At 47.8% G+C, this 14,800-nt stretch overlaps 1 protein-coding gene across 1 annotated transcript; it reads right to left on the bottom strand.

The window, feature by feature from the left end:
- Positions 1-413: 413 nt before the first annotated feature.
- On the bottom strand, positions 414-12,556 carry LOC106596865 (3-hydroxyisobutyrate dehydrogenase, mitochondrial). The gene is given in 10 exon segments (XM_045719195.1): positions 414-1,260; positions 1,485-1,641; positions 1,979-2,055; positions 2,342-2,383; positions 2,385-2,476; positions 8,225-8,275; positions 8,278-8,345; positions 8,536-8,645; positions 9,049-9,209; positions 12,397-12,556. Coding segments are annotated over 10 exon segments (996 nt in total). The 5' UTR covers positions 12,467-12,556; the 3' UTR covers positions 414-1,092.
- Between the last annotated feature and the right edge of the window lie 2,244 nt (positions 12,557-14,800).

The following is a 14,800-nucleotide window of genomic DNA, read 5'->3' as shown; positions in this document are numbered from 1 at the left end:
AGCAAAAACATTTAGCAACAAAAACAAGCATTTCTTACAGGATAAATTCTGGTAATGTCCTCCCCATTTCAGCCATTTGTTTTGGTTCCTAGTGAAGACACCCCAGTTTACACTCTTATTTCCCCAAAAAAAAAGCAGTCACCTACAGACATGAATGTAAGTATGTGGGACAGCTTAGTAAACACCTCAGACATCTTTGATAGAATACATATTTGTACCGTGATGCAAAACTTTAAAAAGTGCTTACCCTCTAACGAGGAGCTTAATAAAAATATAGAATGATGCAATTATCTAGATCAGTCTCATCAGGCACCTTGTCTTCCTCCTGCTAACAGACAGTACAGACACCGGTGCAAGGCTTTAGAGTTGTGGGTCAAAAAGCAATCCAATATCACTGGAAGGAAACATACATATAATCTCTCACCTTTTATTAAACAATAAAACACATACAAATAACACCGGAACATTCTATCCCTCCACATGTCAAGAGTAAATAAAACCACCACAGGAAGAGAAAAACAAATCAATGATCAGGATCAACACACGTGACGTTGCAGTGAGGTGAGTGGCGACTAGAACTAAGAATCATCTGAAGTCTTAGTGGTCTATTGTTGACGAGTGAGTGTGGTCGTTAACAAGTATAACGCGGGTCATTTCCTTGACAACGCTTGGGTCTGCTTTCCATGACGACGTGTGCTAAGGTAGCACCGATATCGTCATGGTGATAGCTGTAGTGGTTAGTCAGCCTACTGAGTGACAGTGACTTTGGAGAGCCTCCCCACACCTCAAAACATCCACTGTCTTCTAGCCTAGCCATCTAAAACATTAAAAAAAGCTACTTTAACAAAAGGCAGGATCACAGAGGCAACACGACTCCCATCTTACAGACACAGTGTAGTCTAGTACTGTGCTGAGATGATCTGTCACATCACGGCTGGCTGTATTCTCTTGGCTTTGACCCAATACACACATCTTGACAAGTCCTGGGGAGAGGGGGGGGGCAAACCGACACCCCAACTACATGGTAGTAGTCTTGTATGGAATAGACCCTGGTGAAGCTATGGATGGGGGGGAGGTACTGTTCCCCCGCCCCTATTGGCCCTCCTTGTCCTCATCCTCCCGCAGGAACTGGAAGACAGAGGAGAAGTCTTTACCGGCGTAGCCCCGAGCACACATCATGCGGTATATCTGGTGGGCCAGGGAGCCCAGAGGGACAGGGGTCTTGGTGTTGGTGGCTGTAGTCTGGGCTAGCCCCAGGTCCTGAAGAGGAGAAACACTCATTAGCCCTCTGCCATCACCGCTTGTTGTACACAGTTAAAACATGTCAATCTCTTTCGAGTTACATGAAAGTTAATGTCTCTGTCAATAGTATTAACTAAAATAAAGTCACAGGAAATGGAAGAATCAGCTTCTGTGACACTCAAACATTTGTGTACTAAACGTCGAGAGAGAGAGGAGAGGGATGAAGTAAACGGGAGACCCACCTTGGCCATGAGTTGGGTCCCGAAGCCTCCCTGGTAGTTGTTTCCAGAGGGGACTCCCTCCATGACACCAGGTACAGGGTTGTAGGTGTCACTGGACCAGCAGCGGCCTGAACTCATGTTCAGGATCTTAGCCAGTAGCTTAGGGTCCAGACCTAGTCTGCCAGGGGCCAGGAAATCACAAGCATTAAAACAGAAACATTTTACAAGTTTAAGGTGGGTTACTGTTTACCGTGTGGCATTTCTCTGACTGCTGGTTAGTCATAACTACAAGTAAAGGACGAGTCAGAGACAACATGTAGACAGTTGAAAGAGTAGCAGCTTTATAAAAAACAAAAGGAGCTTTTCCATTGGATAGTTCCTGTGCGTGACTATAGTGGTAGTGTTACAGATCTGTACGATACTCACAGCATGGTTCTGTTCAACAAGCGTTAAGTGCAACAAGACATTTTGTTGGAGATGCGTTCTCTGCTGTGAATGCATTAGGAATACTCAACCGGATGCCAAGGTTCATGGTCTCCGAGGTCCCGATCATGCCAATCGCCAGCAGCATATTGTTGCAGATTTTGGCTGCCTGTAACAAACAGTCTCCTGGTTACATCCCATGTCGTTTTGGAATAATCCTCCCATAATGCTGCTAGTAGGAATGTAATGTGTGTATCCCCAATGGCACCCTATTCCCTAAAGTGTTTTACCTTTGACCAAGGCCTCGGGGACAGGTAGCCTAGCGGTTAAGAGCATTGGGTCAGTAACAAAAAGGTCGCTGGTTTGAATCCCTGCACCGACTTGGTGAAAAGGCACTTAACACTAATTTCTCCTGGGGGCCATTTGAGACAGGTCATGTAAATGTGTATGACTACCTGTCCAGTGCCGACGGCCCCACAGTACACCACGTTGGCTCCCCATACAGGTCAGCAGCTCCTGGGCCGCAGTAAACTCCTCCTCTACTCCCCCCACCATGAAGGTCAGCTTCCCTGAGCTGGCAGCCCCCACACCTGGAGAAAAGGAGGGTGAGATGAACATCCTAAACTTGAGAATATCTGATGAAGTGGAAACGTTGTACATTTGGGTACATAGCGCGCCAGACAAGCACACTTCTAAAACATGGCGGTTTCATTACAATAGTATGTCAGTCACTGCTGTTGCTTCTCAAAACTGTTATGAGGTAATCACAGAAAGATTGATGCAAATCTACAGAGCACTTTACTAAACAACAGCTTGTTCCCTTGTCAAACACCCAACCTTCTCTCACCAAGTTTGGCTGAGAAAGTAATTCCACATAAAATCAACTGAAATGAAAAATGAGGCAAGCCCTAGGCTTGTGGATTATTTCCATAGCAATAGTTTCATACTCAGTCAAACATAAGGTTGTGGGGAAAGTAAAGGGAGCTAAACATATTTAGACAAAATGAAGTGGCAGCAAAAAGCTGGCTGAGAGAAAGAGATGTCTCAAATCCCATGACAAATGTGGGTAACCAGTTAAAAAAAAAAAAGTGGGGAGATTTTCTTAAATGCATTAAAAACTTAAGCTACACAGCCCCAAAATGCGTAGATAAAAATGCAACCCTTTCATTTCTGTTGCCAAAGTTACAGGCCCTCGGTCTCTCTGCCATAATAATGAGCAGTGTGTGTGTGTGTGACAACTGCATCTCTGCCATCTCCCACAGCCTGGGAACCAATACACACAAATTACGGAGTCTCTAAGGACATGTATTACAGTGAATGTGTTTGTTGGTGGCTACGTAGCTAGAGTTCTGTGGTCAAACGTTTTCATTCCAGTCAGCACAGTAGTCTTTCATGATAAACATTTCCCAAGGCTTTACATACAAGTCTAATTGATTTCAATTAAAATGTATAAGAAAACAATAGTATTTTTCTGTGTCGTAATGACTGGATTTGGGACTAGGTTATTGTATGATGACTACGCTGACAGCAGGGGAGCGTTCCAAAATAGAACCCTACCCCCTATATTGTGCACTACTTTTAACTAGCTCCCTGTGGGCTCTGGTCAACAGTAGTGCACTATATAGGGAACAGGGGCCCATTTGGGCTGCATCCCAGGTTGTGTGGCTTTCCTATTATTGCTCCAGAAAACAAGGCATTCCTTCCAACAGTGAGTCTGCTGCCAAACCTCTCTGACGCACTGTGGGCTCTGGCTGGAAGAGGCAACACATGAAGGACAGAGAACCAGAGGTCTCTCAAAAGCACAGGGAAACAGCCTGATTATAGACCATCTCACTAAATAATACTACAAAGTAAGTCTGGGTTGGAGAAGGTATTCTGGATATGTCCATACTGGGCTACAGCAAAGCTCCTTGCTGGATTCAGAACAAGCAGAGCTGGAAGTTCTAAACATGATGTGTGGTCTCCCCGGGGGTTTGGTTTGGTGTGGTCTCCCCGGGGGTTTGGTTTGGTCTCCCCGGGGGTTTGGTTTGGTCTCTCCGGGGGTTTGGTTTGGCGTGGTCTCCCCGGGGTTTGGTTTGGCGTGGTCTCCCCGGGGGTTTGGTGTGGTCTCCCCGGGGGTTTGGCGTGGTCTCCCCGGGGGTTTGGTGTGGTCTCCCCGGGGGTTTGGTGTGGTCTCCCCGGGGGTTTGGTGTGGTCTCCCCGGGGGTTTGGTGTGGTCTCCCCGGGGGTTTGGTGTGTCTCCCGGGGTTTGGTGTGGTCTCCCGGGGGTTTGGTGTGGTCTCCCCGGGGGTTTGGTGTGGTCTCCCGGGGTTTGGTGTGGTCTCCCGGGGTTTGGTGTGGTCTCCCGGGGTTTGGTGTGGTCTCCCCGGGGGTTTGGTGTGGTCTCCCCGGGGGTTTGGTGTGGTCTCCCCGGGGGTTTGGTGTGGTCTCCCCGGGGGTTTGGTGTGGTCTCCCCGGGGGTTTGGTGTGGTCTCCCCGGGGGTTTGGTGTGGTCTCTCCGGGGGTTTGGTGCGGTCTCCGGGGGTTTGGTGCGGTCTCCGGGGGTTTGGTGCGGTCTCTCCGGGGTTTGGTGCGGTCTCCGGGGGTTTGGTGCGGTCTCCGGGGGTTTGGTGCGGTCTCCGGGGGTTTGGTGCGGTCTCCTGATCAAAGGCTCAAGTCTTGGTTACAGTACCATCATCTGGGTAACAATGACACCAGTCTCATCACATTCCCCTGTGCTCTATTACGACCATGCAACTCCTTTTGTCTCCCCCACCACACACACGAGAGGTTTCAGTTTTCTGACCACAGATTACATGTTCAACCACAGGCATTCCAGCACAGTATCAAGGTAGTAACATGCTGCAATACTTGACTCTAACCAAACACACACCTCTGTGACCTGCAGCCACCCAAGTTCAACGTGGGAAGCTGGACAGCCTTAATCCAAGAGCACTGCCACAGGAAGGATGCGTATAAATCATTACTAATCTTTAGGGCCTGATGGTAAAATATGCCAACATCAACTCAAAGTGGCTTTCCTCAAGTTAAAAGGCTGAGTTCAAACAAACAGTGTATGAGTTTCCCCTGAAGACTGTGATAGTGTTTTACAGCTTGGAGCCTTTCTGAAGGCCAGTAGGGCTCTTCCTCATCTTCCCTACCCCCAGGCTGTCAGGTAGGTCCTCCTCATGACCCAGGCTGTCAGGTAGGTCCTCCTCATGACCCAGGCTGTCAGGTAGGTCCTCCTCATGACCCAGGCTGTCAGGTAGGTCCTCCTCATGACCCAGGCTGTCAGGTAGGTCCTCCCTCATGACCCAGGCTGTCAGGTAGGTCCTCCTCATGACCCAGGCTGTCAGGTAGGTCCTCCTCATGACCCAGGCTGTCAGGTAGGTCCTCCTCATGACCCAGGCTGTCAGGTAGGTCCTCCTCATGACCCAGGCTGTCAGGTAGGTCCTCCTCATGACCCAGGCTGTCAGGTAGGTCCTCCTCATGACCCAGGCTGTCAGGTAGGTCCTCCTCATGACCCAGGCTGTCAGGTAGGTCCTCCTCATGACCCAGGCTGTCAGGTAGGTCCTCCTCATGACCCAGGCTGTCAGGTAGGTCCTCCTCATGACCCAGGCTGTCAGGTAGGTCCTCCTCCTCCTCCTCTATGACCCAGGCTGTCAGGTAGGTCCTCCTCCTCCTCCTCATGACCCAGGCTGTCAGGTAGGTCCTCCTCCTCCTCCTCATGACCCAGGCTGTCAGGTAGGTCCTCCTCCTCCTCCTCATGACCCAGGCTGTCAGGTAGGTCCTCCTCCTCATGACCCAGGCTGTCAGGTAGGTCCTCCTCCTCATGACCCAGGCTGTCAGGTAGGTCCTCCTCCTCATGACCCAGGCTGTCAGGTAGGTCCTCCTCCTCATGACCCAGGCTGTCAGGTAGGTCCTCCTCCTCATGACCCAGGCTGTCAGGTAGGTCCTCCTCCTCATGACCCAGGCTGTCAGGTAGGTCCTCCTCCTCATGACCCAGGCTGTCAGGTAGGTCCTCCTCCTCATGACCCAGGCTGTCAGGTAGGTCCTCCTCCTCATGACCCAGGCTGTCAGGTAGGTCCTCCTCCTCCTCCTCATGACCCAGGCTGTCAGGTAGGTCCTCCTCCTCCTCTATGACCCAGGCTGTCAGGTAGGTCCTCCTCCTCCTCCTCATGACCCAGGCTGTCAGGTAGGTCCTCCTCCTCCTCCTCATGACCCAGGCTGTCAGGTAGGTCCTCCTCCTCCTCATGACCCAGGCTGTCAGGTAGGTCCTCCTCCTCCTCATGACCCAGGCTGTCAGGTAGGTCCTCCTCCTCCTCATGACCCAGGCTGTCAGGTAGGTCCTCCTCCTCCTCATGACCCAGGCTGTCAGGTAGGTCCTCCTCCTCCTCATGACCCAGGCTGTCAGGTAGGTCCTCCTCCTCCTCATGACCCAGGCTGTCAGGTAGGTCCTCCTCCTCCTCATGACCCAGGCTGTCAGGTAGGTCCTCCTCCTCCTCATGACCCAGGCTGTCAGGTAGGTCCTCCTCCTCCTCATGACCCAGGCTGTCAGGTAGGTCCTCCTCCTCCTCATGACCCAGGCTGTCAGGTAGGTCCTCCTCCTCTCATGACCCAGGCTGTCAGGTAGGTCCTCCTCCTCATGACCCAGGCTGTCAGGTAGGTCCTCCTCCTCATGACCCAGGCTGTCAGGTAGGTCCTCCTCCTCATGACCCAGGCTGTCAGGTAGGTCCTCCTCCTCATGACCCAGGCTGTCAGGTAGGTCCTCCTCCTCCTCATGACCCAGGCTGTCAGGTAGGTCCTCCTCCTCATGACCCAGGCTGTCAGGTAGGTCCTCCTCCTCATGACCCAGGCTGTCAGGTAGGTCCTCCTCCTCATGACCCAGGCTGTCAGGTAGGTCCTCCTCCTCCCATGACCCAGGCTGTCAGGTAGGTCCTCCTCCTCATGACCCAGGCTGTCAGGTAGGTCCTCCTCCTCATGACCCAGGCTGTCAGGTAGGTCCTCCTCCTCATGACCCAGGCTGTCCTCCTCCTCCCCCTCATGACCCAGGCTGTCAGGTCGGTCCTCCTCCTCCTCCTCATGACCCAGGCTGTCAGGTAGGTCCTCCTCCTCCTCCTCATGACCCAGGCTGTCAGGTAGGTCCTCCTCCTCCTCCTCATGACCCAGGCTGTCAGGTAGGTCCTCCTCCTCCTCCTCATGACCCAGGCTGTCAGGTAGGTCCTCCTCCTCCTCATGACCCAGGCTGTCAGGTAGGTCCTCCTCCTCCTCATGACCCAGGCTGTCAGGTAGGTCCTCCTCCTCATGACCCAGGCTGTCAGGTAGGTCCTCCTCCTCATGACCCAGGCTGTCAGGTAGGTCCTCCTCCTCATGACCCAGGCTGTCAGGTAGGTCCTCCTCCTCATGACCCAGGCTGTCAGGTAGGTCCTCCTCCTCATGACCCAGGCTGTCAGGTAGGTAAGGTACTTTCTATAACCCAGACTGAACCATCTATATGAGAAGCAGAGACTGAATGGATTCACAATTTTGTCACATGAAAGGAAATGATCCCGTGTCGGCCATTTTAACCTGAACCAAGGCCCACATGGGAGTCTGCTGTCCTGGGTATTCACCAGGTTGTCAGGAGAAATACAAAATCAGTCTTCCTCCCAGTGGAATTCACAGAGCTACACGTGTGGCAACAGAGACATGAGTACACATATGATCATGACGGAGATGGTTCTCTTTATATAACTTGGTCAATTGGTTTGCAGTAAAAGATGTGTAATTGTTGCGAAGTTGTGCTATGAGAGAGAGATGCACTGGTAGTAGACTTTAAAAACCACGTTTTCAGAAAAGGGGGGCACAAATAAAGAGCTTTTCGAGCTGCTGGGATCTGAGAACGGAGCATTTGTGTGGAAGGGTCATCGGGTCAAACTCCAGATGCTGGGTTCTGAAATAATCCACATCATGGGCCACAAATGTGCTAGAGAGCTCCATCTACTAAATCTGGTCCATTTCAACAATTAGGGAGTGGAGAGGCTGGTCCTCTCAGATTGCAGCAGAGACCCCCAAGGAAATTCTGCATCCCAAATTGCACTCTATTCCTATGGGCCCGGGTCAAAAGAAGTGCACTATATTTATCTACATATGTTTTGTTATTTAATTAGGCAAGTCAGTTAAGAACAAATACTTATTTACAATGACGGCCTACCTAGACGACGCTGGGCCAATTGTGCACCGCGTTATGGGACTCCCAATCACGGCCGGATGTGATACAGCCTGGATTCGAACCAGGGACTGTAGTGATGACTTTTGCACTGAGAAGCAGTGCCTTAGACTGCTGAGCCATTTGGAACAAAGCCTGTATTAGTCCTTACCTCCTGACACAGGCGCGTCCATAAAAACTGCCCCCATCTTCTCCGCGCCACGGCCATCTCCTTGGAAACGGCTGGGTCGATGGTGCTGGAGTCAATGAGTAGCGAGCCTTTCTTAACCTTCCTGTAGAACAGTAAAGTACCCACCTTATTGTTTAAAACAACAGTCTGAAGGGTTTCTGTTAAAGACAGATAGCTAAGTGACTTGGACTTGAATCTTGTATTAGGACTCTGGTCAAAAGTAGTGCACTATAAAGGGAACAGAGAGCCATTTGGGACATAGCCAGTGAGTAATCGAGAGCAAGGGATCTTACTTGAGGATACCGTTGGGCCCAGTGTAAACCTCGATGACGTTGGGACTGGAGGGCAGCATGGTGACGATGCGGTCTGTCTGGTCTGCCACCTCCGCAGGGTTATCCACAATCTGACAAAACAGGGCTTTATTCATTAGGGGCACGCCGTAGCAAAATGTTTCAAATACAAAAACTAGTGTTTCCTATTGGACAAGTTCAGGTAGTCCCTCCCTGTTTTAGTCTGTTGGTGCCTAATGAATAAGCTACACCCCAGGCAAGCACAACCATTAGGATTCAATTAAGAAGTAGATCGGCAATGACGAGAGTAAAATCTTATGATGGACTCAGTTTGCTTGGACACTCATTTAAGTGGTTCCATCCATCTACAATAGATTATTTTTAGTCCTGGTATTTTGTTTGTGTTTTGAGCCCCTACCAGCTGACATCACATCAGAGAGCTATGGCATGCCATCAGCCGGTGCATTTCCCCCAATGCGCTGCCATTAGCAAACAAGCAAGTTTTTTTTGTCCCACCTGGGCACCCAACTCTTGCAGTTCTTTGCAGGACTCAGGGAAGACGTCAGTGGCGATGACGGGGTATCCGTGCTTCAGTAAGTTCTTGGCCATGGGTTTTCCCATGTTCCCCAGGCCGATGAAACCCACCTGGGTCTTAGAGGCCATGGACCTGCTGGAGACTGGGAGGTACAAGGGTGTATTCATCAGTGCAAACCGGTGCAATCTGTAGCGAAACATTCCAAAAGAAAACTAGTGTTTCTTATTGGACAAGTTCAGGTAGGCCTAGGTCCCTCCCTTTTTGGTTCCTAATCCACCCCAGGAACAACTTGTAATGAGAATAGACTACTACCAGAAGCCTTTTGTTATCCTTTCAGCCAAGCTGAGACAGCTCTAAAGCTTTTCTGTGTAGGCCTTCACTAACAAAAATAAATTGTCAGAATGTGAAAAACTATAGTCTCTTGCAAAATGCTGTTAAAAGGCTCCCTAGTCCATTGAAACAGCCAGGACACTTCTAATCTAGGCCTTGCCGTTCTGGTTTAATGAAATCCAAACATAACCCAGCCCTATCAATAGTTACCCAAGACCTGTATACTACATCGAAGTGGGTAATGGCAGAGGCAAGCTTGATAAAACTAAATACGACCAAGGAAAGTTGGCCATACATTTCTACATTGATTCCAGACATTCATTTTTTCTGAGAATGAATTTAATTTCAAATCCTAAACCATTTGATATGAAAACCCACTGCAGCCCTTGTAGTGCCAAAGTCAAGCAAATGCTAACACGATAATTGCATATCAAAGAAGTAAACAGGTAGTGAACTCATTCACCATTTCCTATAAAAACACAAGTATGAAGGCTGAAAGTAGAGATGTATTGGCCAAAGGGCATCTTATAAATAAACTGTGGTGTGTAAATGTGTGAGAGAAAGGGGGGCAGTCATCCAGGCTACAGGTCTCTCACATGGCTGGCTCTCCCAGCCAATCTATAGTGGCTTCAGTGGAAAGACACCTGACCTGCCACTGTTGGACTGACGCCGCGTTCACTTCCTAGTTGGAACTAGGAAACTCAGAAATGTACGACTCGCTAACTGATTTTAGTCATACACGTGCAATCGAATCAGCAAGTTGTAAATGTCAGAGTTCCGACTAGCATTTGAACGCGGCACAAGGCTACTACCACACACACAAACTGCAGCACACAAAACCCCATGGCTGCGTCTCAATAATATCTACTTCCTCCTGAACTGTGTCCTCCCACAAATGGAAAGGCATTAGAATGGTGTAGGCATGGGCTAGAGGGAGTTTCCATGTACCAGTGCCAGTCAATTCCATGAAGGGACGTGAACAAGAGCATACGCCGAGAGATTGTTGGGAAGCAACCCCGGTCTTGTGTGGTAGACCTACTGCCATTGCAATGAAGGTCACTGGCCCTTAATCATGACTCAGTTCCATTACACATCAGAGTCATTGGAGAAAGTAGTCTTCTGTATGGGGGAGTTTTGTTAAAGCGCCCAGACGCTCAGTCTGAATATTAACACATCGTTGTGTATGGTTTTGGAAGCATAAATGTTATTTCATATCAACGAGAATATATATATATATTTTTTTTATGGATACATTTATACACACCTTTATAAAGGTTAGTGTTCCAACATAGCCATATCTCCATGTTACAGCCCTTTTGAACAGAAAACAGACAGAAGACAGGCGACCACCTACGCTAATTAGCTATCTAGCATTCTCCGAACACCTGTGTGCCAGCGTATCTGTGCAAACCTGCTACAGCAAGAGCAACTTTTTATATTTAGGATTCTGTCTCGCTGATGTAAGGGCCATGCTTCAAAAGCCGCGATTATTGTTTTGCAAGCGATAATTATTAACGTTTCTAAACGTGAAAACACAGCGTCGGGATTGTAGTTGACACAAGCCAGTCGTGGGCGAAGCTAACCACTGAAAACTGTAGGGAGAATGCCGCCTAGAGTTTGAGAGCTACGAGGTCACGTTTTTCACAAGGCTGGGTTATCAAGGTAAGAGTTGAACTACCTTGAGGACAGTAGGTTGGGTTATCAAGGTAAGAGTTGAACTACCTTGAGGACAGTAGGCTGGGTTATCATGGTAAGGGTTGAGCTACCGGCGAGGACAGTGGGTTGGGTTATCATGGTAAGAGTTGAACTACCGGCGAGGACAGTAAGCTGGGTTATCAAGGTAAGAGTTGAGCTACCGCGGAGGACAGTGGGTTGGGTTATCATGGTAAGAGTTTAGCTACCGGCTTGGACAGTGGGTTGGGTTATCATGGTAAGAGTTTAGCTACCTTGAGGACAGTAGGCTGGGTTATCATGGTAAGAGTTGAACTACCGGCGAGGACAGTGGGTTGGGTTATCAAGGTAAGAGTTGTGCTACCGGCGAGGACAGTGGGTTGGGTTATCAAGGTAAGAGTTGAGCTACCGGCGAGGACAGTGGGTTGGGTTATCATGGTAAGAGTTTAGCTACCGGCTTGGACAGTGGGTTGGGTTATCAAGGTAAGAGTTGTGCTACCTTGAGGACAGTAGGTTGGGTTATCAAGGTAAGAGTTGAGCTACCTTGAGGACAGTAGGGGCACAGCACTGGTATGAGAAGAGATGTAATACAGACATGCAGCAGAACAGACTAGCTATGGCTGGGCTACATCTCAATGACCTGAACTGGCCTCACTCACCCTCTTTTCCTTTCCTTCCATTGTGCATGAGAGCTGGTTGATAAGCTGAAGCAGTGGTTCCCAACCTGGGGGTATTAGGACCCCTGGGGGTACTTGGTCTATTGGTAAAAGACATCCCGGGGGAGGAAAATACAGTTGTACAGTAACTGGAAAAGGTTGGGAACCACTGAGCTACAAGCTATTACTAGAATCACGGAAGAGTCTATAACAAACACGTGTACAGTACAGCATACATCTACAGAAGGCGTGACATTATAATTGACAATATTTGTGCAAACAATCACCCTATTCAATACAGAACTCGCTTGGCTAATGACTGACTTGCTGACAAGAGCTGTGGGATTTGACTTGACCCTCAACTTGTTACTTGTGCGAGATGCACACTGACACACTTTGATAAGAACATTTGCTGGTGTTGGCTGTCGGTCGTCTTGATAAACAACAAATGTTTTGATCAACCAACGTCCCATGACTTTAGCTAGCTAGCCATTTCAGCAAACTAACGCTAGTAGAAGTGAGCGAGCCACAATAGCCAATGCTAATCAACTTTTGTTCAACGTTGATTTTGCACACACGCGGTGCCTTTTGTGTCATAGACGGGAATGGTCATCAAACAGGTCCTCAACATTGATGGTAGACATATTTTTGTTATATTTTTAAACTCCTTACCCAAAGTAAAGTCAACATGTTTGATGCTCCTTCCCCATAAGGTCCGAGACCCCCTTAAAACAGCGGCCATGCTTCTTTCCTTTCTGACGACGAATTCAGCGTGACATAATTAGGTGGGTTGTAATGGCACGTTTTCTGTCCAATCGCAAAGCCGTTTACCCGGGTTTATATGCGATGAGAAAGAGTGGGGGCGGGACATCTGAACTGCATGAACTTGAAGGACATGGCTGATTTCATACATCTAGCACTGAAATGCACAATCAGAAGTTAATAATACAATTTCAATGGTCTGCTCAGGCGGTGGAAACGCGTTTTCAATAGCTCAACCCAAAAGAAACCTAACGTTATCAGCAAATACAAGCATTTCGCCACACCCGCAATGACATCTGCTAAACGCGTGTATGTGACTAATAAAAATGTGATTTGAAATAACCTATATAATAACGGCATAGGGGGCATACTGTACTGTATGTATCATAATACGACGGTCATGTTACATACAGGCTTTGGCAGTCAGGGTTTCCCTAAATATGTCAAGCCCCCCCTAACTATATCAAGTCTGATCGAGTAAATTTATATTATAGAAGAACAGTATCTGGGGTAGCGGAATATTATGGGGAGGAGTATCTGATGTTGGAACATTTTTGCTATATTATGGAACATTATCTTATGGGAGGAATTTGAAGAACTCCGATGGGGATGGGGGAATAGTAGGTTATTTAAGCAATAGCGAGGGGGTGTGGTATATGGCCAATATACCACGGCTAAGGGCTGTTCTTATGCAAGATGCAAAGCAGGTGCCTAATTGCTATTTATTATAATCTGGTTACCAACGTCATTAGAGCAGTAAAAATACAAGTTTTGTCATACCCCTGGTATAAGGTCTGTTATAAACATGGTTCTAGCCCTGAAGGCTGATTGCCTGACAGCTGTGTCGGCTCCCGAGTGGCGCAGCGGTCTAAGGCACTCCCCTGGTTCGAATCCAGGCTGTATCACATCCGGCCGTGATTGGGAGTCCCATAGGGTGGCGCACAATTGGCCCCGCGTCGTCTGGGTTTGGCCGGGGTAGGCTGTCTTTGTAAATAAGAACCTGTTCTTACCTGACCAGTTAAATAAAGGTTACATTTAAAATTTATATCAAATAGCTCGAATCCTCGAGCTGACAAGGTACAAATCTGTCGTTCTGCCCCTGAACAGGCAGTTAACCCACTGTTCCTAGGCCGTCATTGTAAATAAGAAAATGTTCTTAACTGACTTGCCTAGTTGAATAAAGGTTTTTTTTAAATGGCCCAAATATATTGACATCTACCAGTTTGAAGGGTCCTACTCAAATTTCAGAGTTTCATTCCTGTAACCGAAAGTGAGTTAAATATCTATTCATTGTGCCATTCATTATTTTTCAGATCGTTAGCTACACGTTGTTAACAATTTGTTACATTGTAACAAGTTTGGAATTCCCACATGACAAATAACGGTATTTTTCCGGAAGTGATGTCGCTTATGTTGTTATTCTATTCCAGGAAGAGAGGACGGGCATTGCGTTTAACATCGAGCAACTGCGTCAATAACAGTTTTGACGAATATCTTTGGTTTTCCTCTACTCTTCAGCATGGCAAATGGGTATGTTATCATCTTATGTGCTCTTGTCGATAAAAAATAACAACTATTGAAAAATGTATTCGTCTTGCCCTGGTAACTTGATATGCTAGCTAACGAACTAACTGGCTAGCTAACTAGCCAAACCAAAGGGTCCCTGACAAAGCCAGGGCAGCAAACAGATAACTAGCTAGCTAGGTGGGTGGACGGACAACTCGCGCTATCTTGGGGGACATGTACAAGGTTGGCTGAAGTATTTGCCCCTTATCACGTTTTCGAGAATAGTCTTTCATCTCTGTTAAAGCTAGCTAGATAGCCTAGCTAGCTTGTTCCTATAGCTAGCTATGTATATTTAAGGAGTTAGCTAGCAATATGTTAGATTACTAGCCTAAACAAGCAGTTTTCAGCAGGATGCTAGTTTAACTACACGATTTAGCTAGGCCTTTTTCTTTGTTTTGCCACATGGCTATATTTATGTCTGGCAGCCATATGATACTTGCCCAGTTAATTCTAATTCCATTACATTAACTAACGTCAGCTAGCCCTAAAGTTACATCATTGTGTGATTCATTTGGCTCTAACACACTCACTGACACACCACTGGGTTGTCAACAGTTCGAATAAAGATGCTATCAACCTGTAAAACCAAACTAGGTAGGTTCATGTCACTCATCACAATCCATATAATAAATGTATAATTTCAGTATAACAGTTATTTTTTTGGTCACATACATTTTGGCATGTCGGACAATGCTCTCTATTGTCTGGTAATGATGAATTGAATAATTTTGGAAATGTTTTAGTACGA

Source organism: Salmo salar, chromosome ssa05, assembly GCF_905237065.1.
Source record: "Salmo salar chromosome ssa05, Ssal_v3.1, whole genome shotgun sequence".
NCBI classification, from domain to species: Eukaryota; Metazoa; Chordata; class Actinopteri; order Salmoniformes; family Salmonidae; genus Salmo; species Salmo salar.
Note: the sequence above shows the minus strand (reverse complement) of the source record. Positions and strands in the feature narration are given on the sequence as shown.